The following is an 11926-nucleotide window of genomic DNA, read 5'->3' on the forward strand; positions in this document are numbered from 1 at the left end:
CATAATAATATTGATAATAATAATTAATAATTGTACACACACATTCATATGGGGTAGGTTTGGGGGAGAGGCAAGCAAATGAGGCAAAATGGTACGTGGAGCATATATGGGAGTTTATTGTACAAATGTGTGACTTTTCAGTAAGACTTAAATTTTTTCAAAACAGAAAGATAAAAAAAGAAAGTATCTTCCTTTAGTTCAGTTGTTCTCTGGCCTAGTTGCACATTAGAATCAACTGAGAGCTTTTAGAGACTATAAATACCTGGTCCCCACCAGCAAGAGATTGTGATTTTAATTGGCCTTGTGTAGGGTGAAGGCATCTACCTTTTTTTTTAAAAGCCCCCTAGATGAAACTTACTTGCAGCCAGGGTTAAGAACTATTGCACCTTAAGTATAAATATTTCAGCTATCTCTTATCATACATTGGAGGTAATTACTTTTTTAGTCAAAGTATTTTCTTCCCCATGGGCATGCCATTTTTTTTCTTTTAATGTTTTTTTTTAAATATATCCTTCAAAACACCTAGCAAGGTTCCAGGCACAAAATAGGTCCTCACTAATCTGTAATGGAAGTGAATTCATTAAAAGACAGAAGTAATTTCTTAAATGTAGCCATAATCATGCCATGACTGTTTAACCAAATCAGTAGCTAAAATGTGTGCATATCATATATGTCAAACCCACATGCGTATTACCTTGGTCCATGTGTTATTTTTCCCATTATGACAGATGGGATTGGGGGCTTTTGCCCTGACAAAGAACTCTGCTCATTGTGGATTTTGAGGTCCAATGCTGCAGGTCCTAAATACCCCCCAAACTTATCGGATTTATAAAATGAAGTCCAGTTAGACAGGCACTTCCAAGGAGAGGAAATATGGACAAGTGGTCAAGGGTACTGCTAAGATCAAGGATGCCAAGAGCTTTAGACTTAGGAAGAAGGAACAAAGCTGGAGTATGAGTGTATTGGAGAGGACAAGATGAAAAATACTGAGATTAAATTGTAGGTAGGAATGATTTAAAAGGACACAGCCCCAAGTAGATGGGAATACTTAAATAAATTTGAATATAGAAGGAAAATTGCCCCTGTAGATAGATAAAGCAGGAGAAAGAAACTGAGAAAGAAAGAGAGTCAGAGATTTGCTGGACTAAAAACCATCTTGAGAGAATTCAGGATAAGATTATAAACTAGTTCAGACAATTTCCTACTTTTGTTTTATAAATCCTGAGAGCAGTTTTTTAAAATTATGGTAACAAGTTCTAGAAAAAAGAAATGAGATGCAAAACTTATATAAAGAGGGTAAATAGACTGCAAGAATACACATATCAAAATTCATCTACCAGGAGGTATAATGCTGGAGACTAACTAGTGCATGATAGAATTTTGGTGCATGTTTGAAAAGGGTTCCAAGCATCACAAACTTAAGTTATATTTTGCTTCAGAAACAATGGCATGATGATCACTCTCATGAGAGTGGCTCCTGTGTCATTGAAGACTCCAGAGAATTGGAATGACATCTTTAAAGACTCTAGTGAAATCCATTTAGGACGCTGAGGATGGAATTTGATTTGTGAATCTCTTTTCATTATTCCAGAGTCCCCTGTAAATTGGGAAGAGAAACCAGTGAGCCTGGTAAACTATTTCAATGCCTTCTTTAATAATGCTCTGAATTAATACAATAGTGTGACTAATTACTGTGGATGTAAGATGTGCAGTGGTTCTTTATTCTCTCCACCATCATTCAGGCAGGGACAGAAGTAAGGATAAAGTTTCTCAATGAAAGTGGTACTGAAGGTGTAAATGTGGGTCATGGTTTTAGCATTGTAGAAGGACACCTGCCCTCCTTCATAATCCAGGTATATGCCAACCTTGTTGAGGTTGTTAGTTAGTTTCAGACTACAAGAAGGCAAATCCAGTGCCTTTAGATCAGTTTGGTTTCTTAATCTTAAAAGCCAGAATCCTTGCTCGGGAGTTAGAGGACAGCTGCCTTTCCGAATGATAGATTCTCTGACGACTCCAACTGTCCATTTTGTCTTTTTTGCTACTTCTACTTCCCAGTACCACTTTCCAGATGTGAAGCCTTTTGTTCCCAGTACAGCCACACTTGAGTCAAATCGCTCTGGGTCATCAGGCATTACCTGCTTAATGTCGCCATGCCATACACTGGTTTGGTTTTTGGAGAGCACCAGATTTGGGTGGGCTGTTTTAGGGTCCAGAGTTAATGGAGATAGGCCTAGAAGAAAATAAGAGAAAGCAGGGCATGGGAGAAAAGTGAATGCAAACTCTCATAGACACTAGTTCTGTATCCCTCCACCCCCACGCCATACACAGATACTCTTAGACAGTCAAGCGAGCAATTACTTACATACTTTGTATTGTTATTTGGTTTAAGCTTTGGTTTAAAAATAAGGCTTTACTCTGAAGCAATTTATGCTTTACTAAAGGAGACAATACAAATAATGTAAGTTTGTACTAATAAATACAAACAATACAATTGCCAAAGAGGTAAAGATTAGGTAAGGTTGTTTTAGGAAAGCTTTCTAAGGAAAACAAGGATTTCAGTTGTGATGTATCATAACATAAATGAGATGTATTGGGATGCTTTGGGCAAACAGAGGCAAAGGGAAAGGGTTAAAAACAGTAGCTTTTGTGGGAGAGAAGGAAAGAGGTTGACTGTTACAGACAGGTGAGATTGAGCTAACTGGTAGAGAATTTAGAGAACAATTGTCAGAGTTTATGTTTGGTTTAAAAGATGATGGAACTTTTGAAATCTGGAGTGATTTATATCAATGCTACTCAGAGTGTGTTCTACAAATTGTGTGTTACTAGTTTGGAACAAGATAAGTACACAAATTGAGAGTAAGTGTTTAGAGACTTTTATAGTAATCTGACAGACTAAATTTATGTCAGTTGAATCCAATAATTAAAATTTGGACTTGCACTTTGTAACCCAAGTTGTTTTTATTTAACGCTTTCAAGTAATTAATTTTTTCATATAAAATTTTGTTTTGTAAACAATTTCATCTTTTTTATTTCTTATTAGAAAATTTGTAGGTTTACAGAAAAATCATGCAGAAAATACAGAGATCCTGTATACCTACCCCCAATGCCATTATCGCCTTACATTGGTAGGGTACATTTGTTACAATTGATAAAAGAATATCATTATAATCATACTATTAACTATAGTCCACAGTATACATTAGGGATTCCTGTTTGTATTTTTCATTTGTTTAATTTTCATTCTCATAACCTAGATATAATCTAAAATTTGCCCTTTAAACCACATTCAAATTTATAACTCAGTGCGTTAATTAAATTCCATATTCCATCATTCCAGATAGAAACTCTGTAACTCCCCATTCTCTATGCTCACCCATAGCCCTGGTAACCTGTATTTTTCTGACTCTGTGAATTTGCTTATTCTAGTGATTTCATATTGGTGAGATCATGCAATATTGGTCCTTTTCTATCTTGCTGAATTCACTCAACACAAAGTCTTCAAGAGTCATTCATTTTGTCACATGTATCAGAACTACATTCCTCTTTTTTAATTTTTAATTTTGAATACTTTTCGTTTACAGAAAAGTTGACGAGAGTAGAGAGAGTCCAGTATACCCTTCATCCAGCTTCACCCAGTGTTAACATCTTACAAAGCCATGGTATATTTATCAGAACTAAGAAATTAGCATTGGTACAGTACTGTTAACTAAATTACAGTCTTTATTTGCAGTTAAGTCTTTTTAAATAAGTCTGAGGCATAGCAAAGAACTGTGATCTTGAGCAAATATTAGGGCCAATCTCTCTCTTTTTTTTATTGTGAAATATAACGTATTTACATAGAAGTGATAACTTTCCAAGTGCAATTTAACAGGTAATTAAAGAGCAAATTTCAAAGAATGTTATGAGTTACAGTTTCACCATTTCAGTTCTTTCCTTCTAGCTATTCTAATACCCTAGCAATTAAGAAAAAGAAAACTGTGTAGAGATTTAGTATTCATAATCCTTTGTTAAATTCTATCTTGTCTGTTGTTATCCCTTCCTCTAGTTTAATCACTTTCCCAATCTAGGGATGTCTAGGCTGTGACCGCCCTAACCTGTTCATGTTGAAAAGGGGTGTCAACATTATGTGAAAAGAGGACACAATTAGCTGATGTTCTTGAAGAGGCTGTTGCCTCTGGGTTTTGGGATTTCGCTGGCATAGGAGCTCTCTGGAGGATTTAAGTTTCTGAAGAATAAACTTAGTAAGTGAAACTTTTATAGAGTCTCAAATAGGGACCGGGTATTCTTTAGTGTTTTCAGGGCTACTGTTGACTTGGGCTTATCATATGTGGTCATTTGGGATATCTAGCTGAAGCTTGCATAGGAGGATCCTCCAAGTTTTAGCCACTGAAACCTTATTTTTTGCCTTTCTTTTCTGCTTTTTGGTCAAAAAAGGCATTCTCAACCCCTCGATGCCAGGGTCAGGGTCATTTCTGGAATCCATATCCCACGTCGCCAGGGAGATTCACTCACCTGGGGGTTCCTATCCCATGTTGGGGGGAAGGTGATGAATTTATTTGCAGACTTGGGCTTAGAGAGAGAAAATACATATTTGAGCAACAAAAGAGGTTCTCTGGAGGTTACTCCTAGGCATAATTATAGGTGGGTTTAGCCTCCCCTTTACAACCATAATTTTCGCCCAAGATCAAGGGCTTGACTTATAAAGTAGGGGGTTCCTAATTTCACATAGCATGTGTTCTGTCCATGATAATGAATCAATATCTCACATTATCATTCCTTTTTAAGGCTGAATAATATTCCATTGTATGCATATACTGCATTTTTCTCTTTTTATGCAATTTTATTGAGATATATTCACATACCAGATAATCATCCCAAGTAATTAGTTTTTATTGTATTCTACAACATGGCCAAAACTGAATTCATCAACCTACTTCAAAATCTGTATCTCCTGTATTTCCATCCTCAACACCTCTTTTCTTTTTTTTTTTTTTTTTTTTTTTTCTAAAAAACTAGTTCAAAGCTTTATTTATTCAAATGCTACTTTCTTATTCAAAGGACTTATAAGCATCATCTCTTCTATAAGGTCTTCTTAAGTCATTATCTATCTGCTTTTTAAAATTTTCTAGCATTTTCATTCCTTTATTAAGATCATTGATAAGTGCTTTAAATACTACTGTCTTATATTGTGCCCTGCTATAAGTATATTCTAACTAGAATATAAACTCTTTGAAGCTAAGAATTATGTTGTGAGGGCCAAGGGCCCTGCCCCCTCCTCTACTTTGAGAGCAAGTCATGCTGCAACCTGCATGACTGAGACAGATGTTAAAAGTCATCAGACCTCCCCAGCGGGAGGAGAGGGAAAGATTGGTATTGTAAACAAAGCATTGAAACTCCCCTCCCCTGATCACTGTTTTTTTTTTTTTTTTTTTTTTTTTTTTTTTTTTTTTTTTATCATCATTTTATTGACATATATTCACATACCACACAGACATACAAAACAAATCGTACTTTGGATTGTTTACAGTACCATTACATAGTTGTACATTCATCACCTAAATCAATCCCTGATACCTTCATTAGCACACACACAAAAATAACAAGAATAATAATTAGAGTGAAAAAGAGCAATTGAAGTAAAAAAGAACACTGGGTACCTTTGTCTGTTTGTTTCCTTCCCCTACTTTTCTACACATCCATCCATAAACTAGACAAAGTGGAGTTTGGTCCTTATGGCTTTCCCAATCCCATTGTCACCCCTCATAAGCTATATTTTTATACAACTGTCTTCGAGATTCATGGGTTCTGGGTTGTAGTTTGATAGTTCCAGGTATCCACCACCAACTACCCCAATTCTTTAGAACCTAAAAAGGGTTGTCTAAAGTGTGCGTAAGAGTGCCCACCAGAGTGATCTCTCGGCTCGTTTTGGAATCTCTCTGCCACTGAAGCTTATTTCATTTCCCTTCACATCCCCCTTTTGGTCAAGAAGATGTTCTCCGTCCCACGATGCCGGGTCTACATTCCTCCCCGGGAGTCATATTCCACGTTGCCAGGGAGATTCACTCCCCTGGGTGTCTGATCCCACGTAGGGGGGAAGGCAGTGATTTCACCTTTCAAGTTGGCTTAGCCAGAGAGAGAGGGCCACATCTGAGCAACAAAGAGGCATTCAGGAGGAGACTCTTAGGCACAAATATAGGGAGGCCTAGCCTCTCCTTTGCAGCAACCGTCTTCCCAAGGGTAAAACTTATGGTAGAGTGCTCAACCCATCAAAACACCAGTCCCCTATGTCTGTGGTGATGTTAGCAACCATGGAGGTGGGGTAGGCGAATACCCCTGCATTCTCCACAGACTCCTCCAGGGGGCACTACATCTTTTTTTTTTTTTTCCTTGTTTTTCTTTTTCTTTTTTTTTTTTTTAACTTTCCCTTCTTTTTTTTTTTTTTTTAAATCAACTGTATGAAAAAAAAAGTTAAAAAGAAAACAAACATACAATAAAAGAACATTTCAAAGAGACCATAACAAGGGAGTAAGAAAAAGACAACTAACCTAAGATAACTGCTTAACTTCCAACATGTTCCTACTTTACCCCAAGAAAGTTACATAATATAGCAACATTTCAGTGAACTTGTTCCTACTACATCCATCAGAAATTAACAGACCATAGTCATTTCTGGGCATCCCCAGAACGTTAAATAGCTTATCTGTTCTTCTTGGATTATTGTTCCCCCTTCCTTAATTGCTCTCTACTGCTAGTTCTCCTACATTCTACATTCTAAACCATTTGTTTTACATTTTTCAAAGTTCACATTAGTGGTAGCATATAATATTTCTCTTTTTGTGCCTGGCTTATTTCGCTCAGCATTATGTCTTCAAGGTTCATCCATGTTGTCATATGTTTCACCAGATCGTTCCTTCTTACTGCCGCGTAGTATTCCATCGTGTGTATATACCACATTTTATTTATCCACTCATCTGTTGAAGGACATTTGGGTTGTTTCCATCTCTTGGCAATTGTGAATAATGCTGCTATGAACATTGGCGTGCAGATATCTGTTCGTGTCACTGCTTTCCGATCTTCCGGGTATATACCGAGAAGTGCAATCGCTGGATCGAATGGTAGCTCTATATCTAGTTTTCTAAGGAACCGCCAGACTGACTTCCAGAGTGGCTGAACCATTATACAGTCCCACCAACAATGAATAAGAGTTCCAATTTCTCCACATCCCCTCCAGCATTTGTAGTTTCCTGTTTGTTTAATGGCAGCCATTCTAACCGGTGTTAGATGGTATCTCATTGTGGTCTTAATTTGCATCTCTCTAATAGCTAGTGAAGCTGAACATTTTTTCATGTGTTTCTTGGCCGTTTGTATTTCCTCTTCAGAGAACTGTCTTTTCATATCTTTTGCCCATTGTATAATTGGGCTGTCTGTACCTTTGTCATTGAGTTGTAGGATTTCTTTGTATATGCAAGATATCAGTCTTTTGTCAGATACATGGTTTCCAAAAATTTTTTCCCATTGAGTTGGCTGCCTCTTTACCTTTTTTGAGAAATTCCTTTGAGGTGCAGAAACTTCTAAGCTTGAGGAGTTCCCATTTATCTATTTTCTCTTTGTTGCTTGTGCTTTGGGTGTAAAGTCTAGGAAGTGGCCTCCTAATACAAGGTCTTGAAGATGTTTTCCTACATTATCTTCTAGGAGTTTTATGGTACTTTCTTTTATATTGAGATCTTTGGTCCATTTTGAGTTAATTTTTGTGTAGGGGGTGAGGTAGGGGTCCTCTTTCATTCTTTTGGATATGGATATCCAACTCTCCCAGCCCCATTTGTTGAAAAGACCATTATGGCTCAGTTCGGTGACTTTGGGGGCCTTATCAAAGATCAGTCGGCCATAGATCTGAGGGTCTATCTCTGAATTCTCAATTCGATTCCATTGATCTATATGTCTATCTTTGTGCCAGTACCATGCTGTTTTGGCAACTGTGGCTTTATAATAAGCTTCAAAGTCAGGGAGTGTAAGTCCTCCCACTTCGTTTTTCTTTTTTAGAGTGTCTTTAGCAATTCGAGGCATCTTCCCTTTCCAAATAAATTTGATAACTAGCTTTTCCAAGTCTGCAAAGTAGGTTGTTGGAATTTTGATTGGGATTGCATTGAATCTGTAGATGAGTTTGGGTAGAATTGACATCTTAATGACATTTAGCCTTCCTATCCATGAACATGGAATATTTTTCCATCTTTTAAGGTCCCCTTCTATTTCTTTTAGTAGAGTTATGTAGTTTTCTTTGTATAGGTCTTTTACATCTTTGGTTAAGTTTATTCCTAGGTACTTGATTTTTTTAGTTGCTATTGAAAATGGTATCTTTTTCTTGAGTGTCTCTTCAGTTTGTTCATTTCTAGCATATAGAAACATTACTGACTTATGTGCATTAATCTTGTATCCCGCTACTTTGCTAAATTTGTTTATTAGCTCTAGTAGGTGTATCGTCGATTTCTCAGGGTTTTCTAGATATAAGATCATATCGTCTGCAAACAATGACAGTTTTACTTCTTCTTTTCCAATTTGGATGCCTTTTATTTCTTTGTCTTGCCGGATTGCCCTGGCTAGCACTTCCAGCACAATGTTGAATAACAGTGGTGACAGTGGGCATCCTTGTCTTGTTCCTGATCTTAGAGGGAAGGCTTTCAGTCTCTCACCATTGAGTACTATGCTGGCTGTGGGTTTTTCATATATGCTCTTTATCATGTTGAGGAAGTTTCCTTCAATTCCTACCTTTTGAAGTGTTTTTATCAAAAACGGATGTTGGATTTTGTCAAATGCTTTTTCAGCATCTATTGAGATGATCAATTGATTTTTCCCTTTTGAGTTTTTAATGTGTTGTAATACATTGATTGTTTTTCTTATGTTGAACCATCCTTGCATGCCTGGAATGAACCCCACTTGGTCATGGTGTATGATTTTTTTAATGTGGCTTTGGATTCTATTTGCAAGTATTTTGTTGAGGATTTTTGCATCTATATTCATTAGGGAGATTGGCCGGTAGTTTTCCTTTTTTGTAGCATCTTTGCCTGGTTTTGGTATTAGATTGATGTTAGCTTCATAAAATGAGTTAGATAGTGTTCCATTTTCTTCAATGTTTTGAAAGAGTTTGAGTAAGATTGGTGTCAGTTCTTTCTGGAAAGTTTGGTAGAATTCCCCTGTGAAGCCATCTGGCCCTGGGCATTTATTTGTGGGAAGATTTTTTTTTTTTTTTTTTTTTTTAATCATCATTTTATTGAGATACATTCACATACCACGCAGTCATACAAAACAAATTGTACTTTCGATTGTTTACAGTACCATTACATAGTTGTACATTCGTCACCTAAATCAATCCCTGACACCTTCATTAGCACACACACAAAAATAACAAGAATAATAATTAGAGTGAAAAAGAGCAATTGAAGTAAAAAAGAACACTAGGTACCTTTGTCTGTTTGTTTGCTTCCCCTACTTTTCTACACATCGATCCATAAACTAGACAAAGTGGAGTTTGGTCCTTATGGCATTCCCAATCCCACTGTCACCCCTCATAAGCTACATTTTTATACAACTGTCTTCGAGATTCATGGGTTCTGGGTTGTAGTTTAATAGTTTCAGGTATCCACCACCAGCTACCCCAATTCTTTAGAACCTAAAAAAGGTTGTCTAAGGTGTGCGTAAGAGTGCCCACCAGAGTGATCTCTCGGCTCATTTTGGAATCTCTCTGCCACTGAAGCTTATTTCATTTCCTTTCACATCCCCCTTTTGGTCAAGAAGATGTTCTCCATCCCACGATGCCGGGTCTACATTCCTCCCCGGGAGTCATATTCCACGTTGCCAGGGAGATTCACTTCCCTGGGTGTCTGATCCCACGTAGGGGGGAGGGCAGTGATTTCACCTTTCAAGTTGGCTTAGCCAGAGAGAGAGGGCCACATCTGAGCAACAAAGAGGCATTCAGGAGGAGACTCTTAGGCACAAATACAGGGAGGCCTAGCCTCTCCTTTGCAGCAACCGTCTTCCCAAGGGTAAAACTTATGGTAGAGGGCTCAACCCATCAAACCACCAGTCCCCTATGTCTGTGGTCATGTTAGCAACCATGGAGGTGGGGTAGGCGAATACCCCTGCATTCTCCACAGGCTCCTCAAGGGGGCACTACATCGTTGTTTTTTTTTTTTTTTTTCCTTGTTTGTCTTTTTTCTTTTTTTTTTTTTTTAACTTTCCCTTCTTTTTTCAAATCACTGTATGAAAAAAAAAGTTAAAAAGAAAACAAACATACAATAAAAGAACATTTCAAAGAGACCATAGCAAGGGAGTAAGAAAAAGACAACTAACCTAAGATAACTGCTTAACTTCCAACATGTTCCTACTTTACCCCAAGAAAGTTACATACTATAGCAACATTTCAGTGAACTTGTTCCTACTACATCCATCAGAAATTAACAGACCATAGTCATTTCTGGGCATCCCCAGAACGTTAAATAGCTTATCTGTTCTTCTTGGATTATTGTTCCCCCTTCCTTAATTGCTCTCTACTGCTAGTTCCCCTACATTCTACATTATAAACCATTTGTTTTACATTTTTCAAAGTTCACATTAGTGGTAGCATATAATATTTCCCTTTTTGTGCCTGGCTTATTTCGCTCAGCATTATGTCTTCAAGGTTCATCCATGTTGTCATATGTTTCACCAGATCGTTCCTTCTTACTGCCGCGTAGTATTCCATCGTGTGTATATACCACATTTTATTTGTCCACTCATCTGTTGATGGACATTTGGGTTGTTTCCATCTCTTGGCAATCGTGAATAATGCTGCTATGAACATTGGCGTGCAGATATCTGTTCGTGTCACTGCTTTCCGATCTTCCGGGTATATCCCGAGAAGTGCAATCGCTGGATCGAATGGTAGCTCTATCTCTAGTTTTCTAAGGAACTGCCAGACTGACTTCCAGAGTGGCTGAACCATTATACAGTCCCACCAACAATGAATAAGAGTTCCAATTTCTCCACATCCCCTCCAGCATTTGTAGTTTCCTGTTTGTTTAATGGCAGCCATTCTAACCGGTGTTAGATGGTATCTCATTGTGGTCTTAATTTGCATCTCTCTAATAGCTAGTGAAGCTGAACATTTTTTCATGTGTTTCTTGGCCATTTGTATTTCCTCTTCAGAGAACTGTCTTTTCATATCTTTTGCCCATTTTATAATTGGGCTGTCTGTACTATTGTCATTGAGTTGTAGGATTTCTTTGTATATGCAAGATATCAGTCTTTTGTCAGATACATGGTTTCCAAAAATTTTTTCCCATTGAGTTGGCTGCCTCTTTACCTTTTTGAGAAATTCCTTTGAGGTGCAGAAACTTCTAAGCTTGAGGAGTTCCCATTTATCTATTTTCTCTTTTGTTGCTTGTGCTTTGGGTGTAAAGTCTAGGAAGTGGCCTCCTAATACAAGGTCTTGAAGATGTTTTCCTACATTATCTTCTAGGAGTTTAATGGTACTTTCTTTTATATTGAGATCTTTGGTCCATTTGAGTTAATTTTTTTGTGTAGGGGGTGAGGTAGGGGTCCTCTTTCATTCTTTTGGATATGGATATCCAACTCTCCCCAGCCCCATTTGTTGAAAAGACCATTATGGCTCAGTTCGGTGACTTTGGGGGCCTTATCAAAGATCAGTCGGCCATAGATTCTGAGGGTCTATCTCTGAATTCTCAATTCGATTCCATTGATCTATATGTCTATCTTTGTGCCAGTACCATGCTGTTTTGGCAACTGTGGCTTTATAATAAGCTTCAAAGTCAGGGAGTGTAAGTCTCCACTTCGTTTTCTTTTTTAAAGTGTCTTTAGCAATTCGAGGCATCTTCCCTTTCCAAATAAATTTGATAACTAGCTTTTCCAAGTCTGCAAAGTAGGTTGTTGGAAT

The 11926-nt window shown here is 37.5% G+C and overlaps 1 protein-coding gene across 1 annotated transcript in view; it reads right to left on the reverse strand.

Moving 5' to 3' along the window:
• Positions 1-1649: 1649 nt before the first annotated feature.
• Positions 1650-11926, reverse strand: part of TRIM69 (tripartite motif containing 69) — a 60846-nt gene continuing 50569 nt past the window's right edge. The window contains exon 7 of the mRNA XM_037835415.1: positions 1650-2230. Within this exon, the coding sequence (XP_037691343.1) occupies positions 1689-2230 (542 nt within the window). The 3' untranslated portion in view covers positions 1650-1688. The remainder of the gene's footprint in view (positions 2231-11926) is intronic.

Source organism: Choloepus didactylus, chromosome 4 (genome assembly GCF_015220235.1).
Source record: "Choloepus didactylus isolate mChoDid1 chromosome 4, mChoDid1.pri, whole genome shotgun sequence".
Lineage (NCBI taxonomy): Eukaryota > Metazoa > Chordata > Mammalia > Pilosa > Megalonychidae > Choloepus > Choloepus didactylus.